General features: G+C 50.8%; 1 protein-coding gene across 2 annotated transcripts in view; it reads right to left on the bottom strand.

Moving 5' to 3' along the window:
* The window catches only part of RBPMS (RNA binding protein, mRNA processing factor), a 185,323-nt gene that overhangs the window by 17,209 nt on the left and 153,860 nt on the right, over positions 1–14,254 (bottom strand). The window contains exons 6-7 of one of the 2 annotated variants that reach the window (XM_030832523.3): positions 9,395–9,522; positions 6,478–6,703 (exon numbers count right to left, since the gene is read on the bottom strand). In XM_030832523.3, the coding sequence (XP_030688383.1) occupies positions 6,572–6,703; positions 9,395–9,522 (260 nt within the window). In that variant the 3' untranslated portion in view covers positions 6,478–6,571. Of the gene's footprint in view, positions 1–6,477; positions 6,704–9,394; positions 9,523–14,254 lie in introns of those variants that run through there. The other variant, XM_030832542.3, reaches the window with a different exon arrangement.

Genomic DNA, 14,254 nt, shown 5'->3' with positions numbered 1-14,254 from the left:
GCTAGAGAGAGGAGAAGGAACCCAGAGATCATTTCCATCCTCTTCCATTTGTAGATGAGGAAACTAAGGCCCAGAGGATTAAAATACATAAACTTCATGTCCCCAGTAGTGTTGCCAAGGACAGGAAACCCTGACTGGGCTCCAGGGTGGGAGCCCTGCCTGAGGCACTGGCCCCCGTACAGTGGTTTGTGGGGAGCACAGTGTAAAGTACCGAAAGGGTCATCCTCTGCACTGTACTATCCCCGAGTAGTGATGACTCCCATCGTCCCACATGCCTTTGGAAAGAGTCATGAGAAGTGCTTACCAGGCAGCTGGCTCAACTCACGGCAACTACCACTAACAGATACCCCTTGGTTTAGCAATGTTCTTCTCTGTGGAATAAAGGGACAAGTCTAGACCAGTGGTTCTCAAGAGTGTGGTCCCTTGACCCCCAGCATCACCTGGGACATATATCAGAGATGCAGAAACGGCAGGGGTAGGGCCCAAGCACCTGCATTTAACAAGTCCTCCAGGAGATGATGACGCATATGTATGCTCCAGTTTGAGAGACACTGTGCTTGAACAGGTTTCCAAAAGTGTGTCCAGAAGAAGTGAGATGCTCTGCAGTCAGGTACATTTGAGAGAAAAATGCACAGTCTCAGCAGATTCTAGATACACATTAGCACATTAAAGGCTCTGAGAAGTTTACACAAACCTGTTTGACCTGATTTCATCCCGGGTTTCTCAAGTTTATCTGATCACGGAATCTTTTGAATTACAGAGAAGCATTGAGAAACGCTGGTCTGGAAGGCCCCTTCCAGTGGTGACATATGGTGGATCCAGGAGGCTGAGGCACGCTGACACAGCATCCAAGTTCCCAGCTCTTAACAAAACTAATCAGGGCTGGAAGACGATCACCAGACCAGCTGGTACCCTGGATGTCTAATCTATCGGGAGCAGTGAAGATCTTCTTACCTTTCCTAATGCAGGTGCTGTACCTGAATGCAGATTTCCCAGCACCACAGTCAGAACGAAGCTTCCTCTCCTTTTTAAGGCATGGATATTCTTAGGCAGGTTTCCACCACTGTCCCCAAGAAGGAGCCCTGAATACCCTGCCAGGGCCTTCCCGGCATTGAGCCATTGGCCGCCAGCCACTCACACAGTTTAATTATAAGCAACTCTGCCCCACTGACTCCCAGCTCTAAGGATCCGCTCTTACGCAGCATCACCAAATAAAGCATGTCAGGGCCCACGGCAAACTTCGTTGCAGGCTGCCAGGCTGAGGAGAGGCTGCCAAGGCAGAAGCACACTCTGGTCCAAGAAACTCCAAACTCGCCACATAGACTGGAGTGGTAATTGCAATACAAAAGAGATGACCCTCTTTATGGGACCAATTATAGGGTTCTTTCAAGTAGCAATCCTCCATTTCTAATAAAGCATTCACTCACCCAAGCTGGAAGAACACTTTCCAGGAATTCCTCTGCTTCATGAAATGAGGCCCGTGAAGATCGCCCTCTAAAGGGACATCCGCACCCACCGGTCCCCTCTGCCCCGTCACGCTCTTTCTTAAGACAAGGAGGACACGAAATGCCATCAGCATTCTTTACGCTACTTGTTTAGCACCTCATACTCCTTGCCTAGGGCAATTAAACAAGTCGCCAACACCTAGACAAAATGTCAAGGCTCACAGGAACCGGTTCAAAGGTTTAAGTTTGCCATCTGACCCACCCGGAGAGCCGGGGGAGAAGGCCACGCCCCAGCCCAACCCCGTGACCCCGCCTGATCTCCCAGTCTGAATGGTGGGACGGTGCTGAGGTCTGAGCCCAGGCAGCGACGAGGTCTAGACCTCAAAGGCAAGGTCCTAGGCCTGTGAGTACCTCCCGCTAAGAGCAATCAAGGCTGGGCTTAATTAAACATAAGCCTTCAGGGTTAATTTTCTCTCTTGGGCTTTCAGACTCTTTCCCCATCTGTCCCAAGCACAAACCAGGCTCTTGCTTCCCAACAGGCAGGTGAAACGTGCTCAGACATCCCGGAAATTCACTCAAGACGCCACTCGGGTCGAGGGCACCCAAGCATGTAACACCCTGTGTCAGATTAAGTCCACAGTGGTTGCCTGTCATCCATTTTTAATTTTGTCAGACTGTTAATTTTTAACTCTGTTTGCTATCAAGGGCCATTAGAGCTCTCCAGGAGCCGAGCTCGGTGAAGCGAGAAGCACTTCGTGGCAGAGTGGATGAGTCTTGAGGTTGGGTTGTCCCACTTTGCCATCCAAGTTCTGGCCTTGCCCGCTGGCAGCACAAATTTTGAATAAAACATGATCCCATTTGGAGCTGCTTTTCCTTTTTACCCCTGTCACAATTGGTTTTCTTCACGGAGTTCACTTTCTTTTTACGGAGGCTACATTTTACATTTCCAAAGTTTCTCTGTAGCCTGGGTTTTGTTTCCGAAGCAGTTAGAATTCACGTGCTTTCAGATGGTATCTGGGTGACTATTCCCACCAAAGGAGGCCAAACACCCGGGTAGACGGCCAGCTGACCCCACCTGAGCCTCCCCTCCGCTCACACCACAGCGACAGCCTGCCCTCCTGGCCCGGCCCCAGCTGCTTTTCTTCTTTACCGAAGAGTGAAGCCTGGACCCTTAGGTTTCTGCTGGCGGGGTACCAGTCCTGAGTCCCTGCAGCCTACCTGCTTCTTAAGCTACAGAGGTGCTCTGGAGCCTCCGGGTCACGCCTGAAGTTCTGACCCCCCACCCCCCCCAAAAAAAGAAAGAAAAAGAAATGAAAGAGCTATTTTAACAGTAATTACTCTATGCCAAGCGCTTTACTCTTTCCCTCAAAATAACTCTAGAGAACAAGTGTTCATTCTTCCTGCTTATAGATGAGGAAACTGAGGCTCAGGGAGGTTACAAACAAACAAACAAGCTTGCTTAAAATCCCAAAGTTAGCAGAACGGATGGAAATTGTCATTAAAATTCGACCTGCTGGATTTTAAACACTGAGGCCCCTATTAATTACATGCCAGGCCCTCGGCACATCCCGCTGTCTGGGCGGATGGCTCAGCAGTGAAGAATCCCGAAGGGGAGGCAGGCTCACAGACAGCACTTACAGGGGAGACTCACTGAGACTCGGGGACGGGCTCTCCCTGCTCGTGAGGTCGGGGAGAACACACAGCATCTAGGGAGCGTAGCTTTACAGGAGCAAACGGAACACGCTGAAGAAACCTGGAAAACACAGCGCACCAAACGAAGGCAATCCTGCTGCCGCCCCCCCAGTCAGGAAAGCCGCCCAGTATGGGGAAGGCTGGGCCTCAGCGGCGTAGCAGCAGCTCCGGCCAAAGGAACAACTAGACCCCACAACTCTGGAAGAATGGTTCTGCACTGCTTCTGGGAGGCCAGCGAGGACGGGGTCAAGGTTTGTGTCGCTGCTCTATTGAAAGGATCCTTAGTTCTTCAAATACCAGACAGCAAGAGGAGGGGAGGGGAGGGGAGGGACGGATGGGACAGAGAGGGTAAAAAGGGACAGAGAATTTGCTTGGCCAGGAGTTGGCCCCCCTGGGGGTTGGTTCAGCCACGGGATTACGACGAGAATAATCTCCCCGAGACACAAAATGGAACCCCATCGCCTGGAAACGAGGCCGGGCAGAACCCCAGCGGAAGGACTGTAGGAAGAATGAGCTAGAAAGCCCAGCGACGAACAGACCGGGTGACCAGCAGCTGGAGAGTTCAGGGACAACAGCTCTGAGTGAAGCGACACACACGAACCACTTGGTCTCTCTGGGAATCCAGCTGTTTCCCACTCTTGATCTATTTCCTGTCAGGGACAGGTTTTCTTCCGACAGGCGTGTCCGGGCCTGGCTGTAGGGACTTCCTCCGGGGACAAGTTCTCCCAGTGCTGACACAAGCTGCAGAGACCACACCGCTGGACGCAGGGCAGGTGCCGTTGCTCGGTGACGTCGGTGGCTGTCATTCGATGCCTCATCTTGCTCGTCTATTCCTCATTCACCCTTTCCAGCCTCTGGTCTTTCATTTGGCTGCAGCCCTGAGGACCCTGCAGCCCCATGAGTGTCAAGACGTGCTCGATGTCCTTAGTGTTTGAACTAGCACAGCTTCGTGGGTAGCCAGTCCTGGGCTTTCTTCTCCTTGAAGATTCAAATGCTCCTTAAAAGGCTAACGCTTGCTAAGCCCTTACTGTGCGCCAGGCACCCTGTTAAGTGCTTTAACACGAGGGACGATTAGCCCCACTTCAGGTTGAGGAGCTTGTTCAGGGGAGGTCGTGTCAATGGCAGCGCCTGTATCTGACCGGGTAGCCCCAGCAGAGGCCAGGCCTCGAGGGGCAGGCAGAGGAAGAGGCCCCCCCTGGCAGGGGGGGAGGGGCTGGGAGAAGAAAGGGGGGCCCTGTGCTCCCTGGAGGCTGGCGCTGGGAGCACCGTGCCTGCCCCGCCTGCCTTCAGGCTCTTATGGGAGTTAGGCCAGATGCTCCTAGGTGACCAGAAAGCCAAACAAAACAGGGAACTAGACAAGGCTGGTGCATGCAGGAGACGGAACACCAAGCAGCGGTTTCTCCCCACCCTCTGACCTTCACGGAGCTGCAGGTTTAGAGAGAAAAGTAAATGTCAGAGGATTAACAGTTTCATTTATGGCTGAAAACAGTTCAAAGCCTTGAGCTGAACGGGCTCAAAGTCAGCGCTGCGGTCCTTCGAAGCCGTGGTCTCTGTGCCGGCCGCAAGCCCCGGGCTGCAGGCAAGACAGTACACAATACCCGTTTGGGAAGGCCGGGCCTCCAGAATGAGGACGTCCGGGTTGAGCGTGGACGCCGCGCGGTAGGCGCACAAGCACGACGCGCAACTCCTGCCCCCGCCCTGCCCTCCGACAGGCTGGCCGTCTGGTGAGGGGCTCAAGCTGCCTCCCGTGGGCTCTGTTCACGGGCCCGCCCCTGCAGCATTGGCTACTGCCTTCTGAACAGGAGGGAGAAGCTGAGAAATCAAAGTCCTTCCCACACGCGCCTGGGTGGGAAGCACGGCCGCCCTGCCGCCGGGGCTGTGCTCCACTGAGTCCGCACTCACGCCCGCCCTGTTCCCTGCACCCTCGACACGCTACCTCTCACTGGCTCCGTACTTAAATCAGACTGACGCCGGCCAGGACCTCCTTCTTCCTCTCAGTATTCGCTATGGGACGCAGGGACAGAGGAGATGCCTAATGAGATGTGCTTTAAAGAGAAGTTCACACACGCAGTTCTTAAACGCTGCACAGTCAACACCTGGCCGGGGGTCCCGCAGTCAGGCCACCCACACACCATCCTAGGCTTCTCTCTCCTCCACAATCTCGCTTCCCTATCTGCCTGTGTCTTCTCCCCCATGGTTCATTCTGGTATTTGTTTTAGGTTTAGCCTTTAAATTTTTTCCAGTGACCTCCAGGGAGGTCACAAGGGACCTCCCTAAGGGCACGTCTTGCCCCGGGAAGTCCGTGGTATGATTTTAAAACCTTTTGTTTATGTGCAGGTGATGCGTTCCAGTTACAAGCTGCACAGCAGCCCTGGGAGAAGGTCTGCTGTTCCTCAGGGCCATTGAGGCCTCTGAGGAAGAGATGGGCAGTCAGGACTTGCTCTCTCAGTCCCACTTACCTGCAAAAGTTTCAGGCCCAACACTATGATGCTGGTCAAGTGAAATAGTATTGTTTCTAGAGTGTCGTGAGGACAGTGCATTTTACTGGCTTTCTCTCAATCCCAGCAGCAACAAGACTAAAAGCAAAAATGAACCCAGACTTAAAAAGCTGAGATTGTGTGACTAGGAGGTGAGAGGAACTGTCTGGACCTTCTCTTCGGAGCATAACTTTCCTAAAAGTCATGAATGAAACCTTCCTCTGCTGTTCACTGTGACTCACATAATATATTTAATAAACTTCAAATACCAGTGACGGTGAAAGCAAGCAGGATGATCATTTCTTACAATGTTAACCATCTTCTTAGAAATCGGATGCTCTTAGAAATAGATGTTCTTTCATCCCTAAAAGTAAAAAGGCAGTACTGAAGCTTACAGTCCGATTACGTTATCCAATAATTCTTTAAAAAATGGGATTTGATGTCACATAAGCATCTTCAATTTAGAGATGGAGGTACACGACCACAGATGGAAGCTGGGCAGAAGTAGAAATATGACGCAACTCCTTTTCGATGACAATTTCTGTCTCTCCTGGGTCCTCCTTCTGGATCACACAGACTGAAAACATTTCTACCCTCGTTGAAGCAAGATCTCCTGGCAGATGTGACACATGGATGCTAGAATGAGAATCTTCCAATATGCAGCTCTTGAGGGTTCAGGAGCCCAAGAAGATATGAGCAGCAGTGAGGCCTCGGCTCTGGACCAAGTCTCCCTGGGATGCTGAGTCCTTCTCGCATATAATGTATACTGAGTGTCACGGGCCCAGCTCTCCCAAAATCTGAGATAACATCTTAGCTCCAAAATCGCATCAGCATGAAAACAAAACGCTGCAGTCTACTTGAGATCGTTTTTTCTCTAATTAAAATTTTTATTGAAATCTCAAATGTTACCAAGAAATAGTTTTTGCAAAAGGGGGAAGAAAGAGCTAACAAGCAAATTCAACATGGGAGCTCCCTCTGCTGGTCTGCAGGAGGTTGATATGTTACAAACACATTCCCAGAGACAAATCTAATTTGCTGGAGAAGTGGACAAAAGACAGGTGTGTTGGGCTTTGCCTCAGGAGAGAAACACTAGAAGAAAAAAAAAATCCACGTCTCAAAACAGAGCACAACATCACTAAGAAAAGCAAAATTATTTAAAAGCTGATCTCCAAAGACATAATACGATTTCCGAAACAAAAATGGAATTAGCCACTAAGAGGACGCTCCATTTTGGTCTCCCCTCTGCTCTACCTCCAGTTAATAAAAATTCTCTCAGGCCCTCTGGGTGAAGGTTAAGTTCTGATTCCCTCGTCTCTGTCTCCAAGTCTCTTCTTACAGGCTTCCCATCTAGTTACAGGAGAAAGATCCAAGGAGTCACTGGAGCAAGGCCTTTCCAAAATTCCATCAAAGAATTAGTCTTTGGTGAGCCAGCACTGAGGTGTGGAAAGAGCTGGGAGTCAGGCGAGCTGGCTCTGGTCATGGCAGAGCACTTGCGACTCTGGACAGCTCTCTCCTCTTCTCCAGTCTGTTTCCTCATCTGTAAAATGGGTCAGACCAGCTGATCTGTCAAGCCTCTCCCAGTTCATTCTACGATTCTCACACTGGACAAAGACATTTAAATGACCGTATTTGTTCATCAGTCTTTAGGATACAGAACCCAAGCTTGCACTGGGAATGACCCCAAACAAGAAGTGGGGTTGAGCACAAGGACCTCACTGGTATCAGAAGAGAGTCCCACCAACCGTAGGACTGATGTGGCAGCACCAGGTGGATTCCTGGCTGGGAGAGCCTCAAGGTCAGGGAAGAGCTCACAGGGAAGGTGCCACCCTGGGCGATACATCCCAGTAAAGCATAACGGTTGAGTCCATGTAATCTTGGCACTGTCTCTCCTCATCCTTTCTCACAATGGCCTGGGCTTTCTGATCTCTTAAGACTTTTTACCCTCCTTCTCCCACCGTATTCCCCAGAATGACTTCTGATTTCATCCATTCTATGAATGAAGTAAGGGCAAATTACCCAGACATCATGGCCAAAAGCCGCCATTCGCAGTCCTTTCTGGCCACTGTCAACTCCTGCTTTTCCAGGACAGTGGTGAAAGGCTTTGGTGCCAATTAACCAAAGCCATGGGTATTTAGAAGACTAGGCAAACTTGGCACCATTTCATGGTATTATTAACATTTGCCTCAGTCGTCAATTGACCTGTATCTAGGCAGCACAGGAAGAGGTGGGTCACATGTCCCCAGATGGCAGGGGTGGGCCACAAACACAGGGGACTTTCTGAGTTGCTCCACGGCATCTACAAAATAATCTAAGGTCACTACGAGCATTCTGATAACTCAGCAGAAGGCATCAGCCCGTTTCCTTTCCCTCTGCCCTCCCCCGCTACCTGCCGCTGCAAGGGTGACCAAGCACTGACACGGACAAGGGTGGAAAACGCAACACGGAAGGGAAAGCAGAAAGCACAGTGAATCCGGAAACTGGGTCATCAGTCTCGGAAGAACCCCCGTTACTTTGTTTTCGGTGCCAAACACTCTCCCCACCACCACCTTTCTCCTCACTACCTGTACTCCTTTCTACCCCCTTCTTCCAACACAAAGGGTGATCACTTCCGAGGCCCAGGTACCGAGGCCTTCTCTTTATAGTCTGCCTGCACGGTCCCTGGGAGGCTGGGCTGTCCGTGCACATACGGAGCATCAACAACTCAGCTGAGAGAGGATGGAAGGAGGTCCAGCTGAGAACACTCCCGACCCCATGGCCTGCCTGGGAGACCCTCGCTGGGGCCGCGTATAGGTGTCTTGCACAACACAGTAAGTTGTGTACAACATAAGACTTTTAATTATTTCATCCAGCCTGGTACACAAACACTAAGCAAAACAAACAAAAACCCCACCTGTTCAGGCTGGTAACTTTTTAAAAACAGGCTTTCCTGCTTTTAGAGGAGTTACACATGCAGTAAGACAAATGAGAGTTATATTCTTTCTATCTTATTTGTTATTATTGATCATCATGCTGAATCCTAACCTTGATTACTACCACTGGCACTAAAAGCAAAGCTAAGAGAAACATCGTTTCCAAGGGAAGAGAAAGGGTTGGTAGGTAGACTAATCTTTGTGAAGAAACAGCGGAGTTTGTTCATAAAGCCCAGGCTATTTTAACTAAGAAAGAAAGCTGGTCAGAAGAGATACCTCTACCTTGACCTATAATTACATTTAAGACACTATACTGTACCTCCTTTTCTACAGGGTCTCTTAAAAATGGAAAAAAGGAACCCTTAATCTCTTCTTTAACATATGTATCATAGCACATAACCTTCCTCCTGGAAGCTCCCAGCTTGCTCCTTCGTCCCTAGAGCTCCCAGAACACAAGAGAAGAGACCTCAGCACACAGCAGCACACGCAGACAGGTAGCTCTTATAACAAGCGCACGCCTTCCTCTGCAGCCCTTCCCCACGGCAAGGCACACACATCTCTGCTCCCGTGACACCCTCTAGCTGGCTGGGGAGGTGACCTGGGCCCAGTCTCTCGTGTGTGATATGAGGGTGAGATCATTAAGGAAGAGAGAGGTGTTTTTGGGGCAAACATCAGGCAGTGGGTGATATCATTGCTGTCAGACGGTCCTCGGAAGTCCTGGAGGAGTGTCAGCTTGATTCAGAGGGGATCAGTAATCTCTTGAAGGCGGATCTGTTAGCTGGATAGGGGTTAGTTGTATGGTGTGCCCTGGGGAACCAGGTTTGAAAGGGCTGCTGGTGGAGTGAAGTCGTGGCCGATGGGTATGAATTACCTGGGCATGCAGTGAGGCGGGGTAGGTGAAAGCAGGAGGTAGAGCAGGCGCTAGCTCCGCTGGGTACAGAGGGTACGGGGCCCACACTTCAGGGCTACTGGGGTAAAGTGCAGGCACTGTGAGCTCATCTGCAAGAAAAGAATAAGGGAAGAGTTAGTGGTTACCAAACAGCTGGCTTCAAATCAGAAACAAAACACCCAGTGTAGCCCCGAGCCCCAATCAATGTCAGAAGTCAAGTCGCTCTCATTCTTTCAATAACCTGTTGGCTCCGGTCCCCCCAAACACTAAGCAAGAGAATGGTAAATACAAAATGGACCAAAAAAAGCAAGAAATCTGCTTCCTGTCTGGCCTGCTGAGATCTCAGGCCCGGGCTCCACCCTGGACACTCTGATGTCTTTCCAACTGTAGCTCGGGGGAACCCACGAACAGTGGGGACTTCCTGCACCAAACAGCAAACGGGGTCCTCCGAGGAAAAGAGGAAGAAAGAACTAGGAGGCGATCTCCCATGAAGACTCACTGCAGAGCCTTTGGGAGAACGGCGACAGACCAGAAGCACGGGAGGACTTTCCTGTGAATCAGCATAATTACTACTGACAAGTATCGGGATCACCAAACGGTTTCTGTTTAGAAGCACAAGGCCAGACACTGTGCCTATAGGGCACGTAAGGTGTTAAAAGTTCAGAGAATGGAAGTGCAAAGCCTGGGGTATGCCGATTAAAGTTAAGCCCCACAAAAATCCAAATAAGGACGTTCACAATTGCTGTTTACACAGATTTTATTTTCTAGGGGAAAAGAGATGAGTCATGTTGCCAACTGACTGGTCTAAAGGGACCTCGTGGACCTCCGATTCCACTCAGGTCAAGCTGCAGTTTGCCGGGTTGAAGGGCAAGTACCGGGCCTCAGCATGGATCAGGAAGCAACCCATTAAAGTAACAGCAAACACACAGGGGAGCGTCTCAGCAAAGGCAAAAATAACCTCAGTCAATAGTTCTGGATCTGGAACCTGTGAAGCGGCCATCTCAATACGTGCTTTTATCACCTGTCAAAGTCTGACATCAAGTAGGCCCGGATGCCCCCCCAGGGCCACCGAGGAAGTCAGGAAAAGGTGACCCGGCGAAGCCATCAGTGCCCGTGCCATTCAGGACGTCCCACAAGGGTACAGTGCACGCGACCCAAGGTCAAGAGGGTCCCTTCACTCCCTCCCACCATCTAAAGCCAGCGCAGGCCTGCATTGTAGGTCTCCCCCATCTCCCCCAGTTCTGACCCCGGGCAGGGTTTTCAGCGTGGGAAGGGGGTTAGACACAGAAAACCGCTTTGCTGAGTGTGACGTGGGGACTGCTCTACAGAACCAGCGGAAGGCAGCTGAGGCCGTGTGCGCGTCTGCGCCAGCGGACAGGGTGTGCGCACGGCTCCTGCGTTCAAGAGCTTCCAACAGGCTGAGAGACGGTCCAGAGCTGACCAATCAGGACGCGTCAGAGGGCAGCCGGGGATGCCCGCAAGGTGGGGTTATATATGTGGCCGCCCCGACTCCCTCTCTCAACAAGGCAGTTGAAACGACCTCAAGACTTGGTGATGGGAACACAGATGGCCTGTCTATCCAGGCTGGGAAGCCTAGGCCAAAAGAGCAGACTAATAGTAATTATCTGAAGAGGAGAATACTAGCACCATAGCCCCCTTTAAAGTGATCAGGTCTATACCACCTACTTCCAGTTCTAGGGTGTGTAGGTGTCTGCAGTTTCTGTAAGGAAATTCCTTACAGAGGGGTTAAGACAACGCTTCACAGACCCCCATGTTTCCTGTCGTGATGAGACCCCATGATGTCCATTAGAGCAACAACTCTTGTGAGAGCCCAGCTCGTGGAAACCAAATAGCCCCAGAACCAATGCCTCAGATTTTATTTTAAACAAACAACCATTCTCAGGAATGGCAAGCTATTACTGTTGCTGTTATTGTTATTTCAGCTACCATGCTATTTTAAGACACTGAGTCTTTTTTTTTTTTAAAGGCAAGAGTCTCAAGACCCAGGACACACTAATTTCTCAGCCCACGCTTGTCCAGCCCCACTGTGACGGCAGAAGTCTATCAACCAGCATCAGAGGGGCTGTGCCTGGCCTGCAGCCTGACGGGCTAAAGGTGAGGCTGGCTGCAGGGCACCCTGGGGCTTCCTTTAGAAAGGTTTTCAAATGTGTGTCTTTTAAGATATCTGATCCTAAAGAGACAGTCTGGGTTTCAATCTCAGCCAGATGGAATTTACGATTTCCATACATTTCCACATTTTACCCTAAAGCATGACTTCACACTGGGCCTATACAGATGCTTGGAGACAACTCACTGATTGATATTTGCATAAAACCTAGCCCAGCTGAACGGGGTGGGGGTGGGGGCTGCTTCCAAACCCTCTAAACCCAAAGTTGCAGAGTCATAAATAGTATATAGTCAGGTAGCGAAGCAGAGGCCTAAAAGAGACTAGGGCAAATGCACACGGGATAAATCCCTTCTTCCATCTCCTCTCGGGATGGATCTGGAGTTACGGTCCGGAGGAGGATGCACTCAAAATATGTCAGCGGTGATGCTCTGTGTCGCTGAGAACGGGGAGAGGACGGCAGGGAGGGGGTTACTGACGACACCTTCTGCGGGCAGGAGCCAGGTCTCACTCAAGTCTGCACCCCTGGGCCAGCTCTGACCCCGGCATTTAGCCTGCAGTGCTGCTTGTTGTCCTGAATAGTCCCTGACAGAAAATTCTACAAGTTGTTTAAAGATACACCACTGTTTTCTTTGTTAAAGGAACTGAGGGAACATCCATAGGAACTAGATCTAAAATTTCTCAGTCCTTGCAGTATTTGTCATATCCACCAGAAAAAAAAAAAAAAATGGAGCAAAGGCAGAGGCTCAAACAAGAGCAAGTGCTTTGGAGCAAGAATCTTCAAAGTGAAAAATAAAAGCGATGGAACCTTTCTTCAAACGTGTTTCCCAGAAACTCTTGTTTACTAAGAGTGCAGCAGTTTGGGTTGACTTGCTGGTGGTCGTGGGGACGGCTGGAGGACCTCCACCCCTGTTGAGTCCCCAGAAAGTACACCAGGGTTCCGGAGAAAACAGCTTGAAAACCGCTCCTGCAGCTGCTGTCACCCAGGGACCGGTTTTTAAAGTAAGCTCCTCTTCAAAATCTCGGAAGTCTGAATTCATTCCTGTAGCTCCTGGAAGCCCAGCTGAGAGAGGACGGGCAGGTGGGCAATGAGTAGCCAGAGAGGGGTGGGGAAGAAAGAAGGAACAAGGAAACACCTGGGAGGGAACGAAATAGGCTCTCTTGACGAACTTCAGTGGCCAAGGTACCCTGAGCCCCTGGAGGGCCCGGGGGGGAGCTTGAGAGAGCTTTAATGGCCCCGCAAACTGAGGTGTTGATAAATCTGACCCAAGCCGTACAGCGGGTAAGATAACAGGAAGAAAGGTAAACAACCCAGGTGGAGCTGTTCACTCCCTCCCCCATGTCCCCAAGCCACAGCTTCCCATCAGCACTGCAGCTCCCGCAGGTGGCTCCCTGGACCAGCAGAAACAGCAGCAGGGGGCACGGGGGGGGGGGGAATGCAAATTCTCGGCTCACCCCAGACCTACTAAACCAGAAATTCTGCCCTCCAGGTGATTCCGATGCACGCCTAAGTATGAGAACCACTGCTATCTTCCTACTTGTCTTTCTTATTCTATTATTAGCTGCTTGAGTAAAGTGTTAGGCATTTTGCTTTCAAAGTGCCCGGGATAGTACCTGTTACACAGTATCTGTTGAATACATGAATGAAACACTCCAGGAGAGAAAATGCAAATGACAGCGATAATCCTGGACTTGTTTTGGGAGTGAAACTGGAGGGTCAAAGCTGACCCAGCCCGACATCCCTCGCTTGGCTCAGGGCCACCCACGAGTGACAGAACCGCACAGGCACAGCAGAGGCAGCCGGCCCCGGTCAGGATCACACCGGTGGGAGAGCAGCCCTCATGGACGCCTGCATTTCACCATGCGGCTGCAGACTCCCCGAAACGGCACACGCTCTCCTTTGATGGAAGAGGGCAGTGAGCTGCACAAGCTTTTAGCATCTGTACGCTCTTTTTTGTTGCTAATGTGGGCTTGAGAAAATTACAGCAGCTAGAGACAGGTTTTCCACAGCCCAAGCCCTTTGTACGACTCCCGGGTGGAAGGAGAGACGCCAGCACCGCTCAGGTGGGCTTCACCTTCCGGAGCCGCCGCGCAGCCTGCTCTGACTTAACAGGACGGGAAGGCTGAAAAAAGAAGATAAGTTTGCCGCCCTAGGCCCATTGGGATGAACTGGAGTCGGGGAGGGGGTTAAGGTCCCCTAACAAAAGAGGCTCTTGACCACCCAGAGTGAGCCAGGCCCCAGGGAGCAGAAAGAGATCAGAAGCCCAGGGCTTTTGTCTGGGCCTAATCTGACCCTCCTGAGAGGCTGGGTCAATCCTTTCCCTAGGCGCCAGATCTGGCTACATCCTTTTCTCCTTTGGCACCTCTGAGGATAACGTTGTTGAGGGCTCACAATATACATCTGAATAGGCCTTTTTCTTAGCATAAGAGTATGCAACCGGGAGAGTTCAAACTGAATTCTAACCAACAAAGACTAGAAACGTCCCCAATTCCAACCTCCAATCCCTTTGAAAAGAAAGAACTGCAAAGTCTGATGAATGTTTAAACCGAAAGAGCTCATGAAGATCACCTAGCCTGCCTTTTCATCTGGGTGAGGAAACAAGGATGCAGACAGGCGAGGCTTCCAGTCTAAGGTCACATTGAAACGGATAAAGATGAATGACTCTTAGAGACAACTGAGATAAAGAGGAACAAGGAGACTCTTCAATGGAGCGACC

This window comes from Globicephala melas, chromosome 21 (genome assembly GCF_963455315.2).
Source record: "Globicephala melas chromosome 21, mGloMel1.2, whole genome shotgun sequence".
In the NCBI taxonomy this organism is placed as follows: Eukaryota; Metazoa; Chordata; class Mammalia; order Artiodactyla; family Delphinidae; genus Globicephala; species Globicephala melas.
Note: the sequence above shows the minus strand (reverse complement) of the source record. Positions and strands in the feature narration are given on the sequence as shown.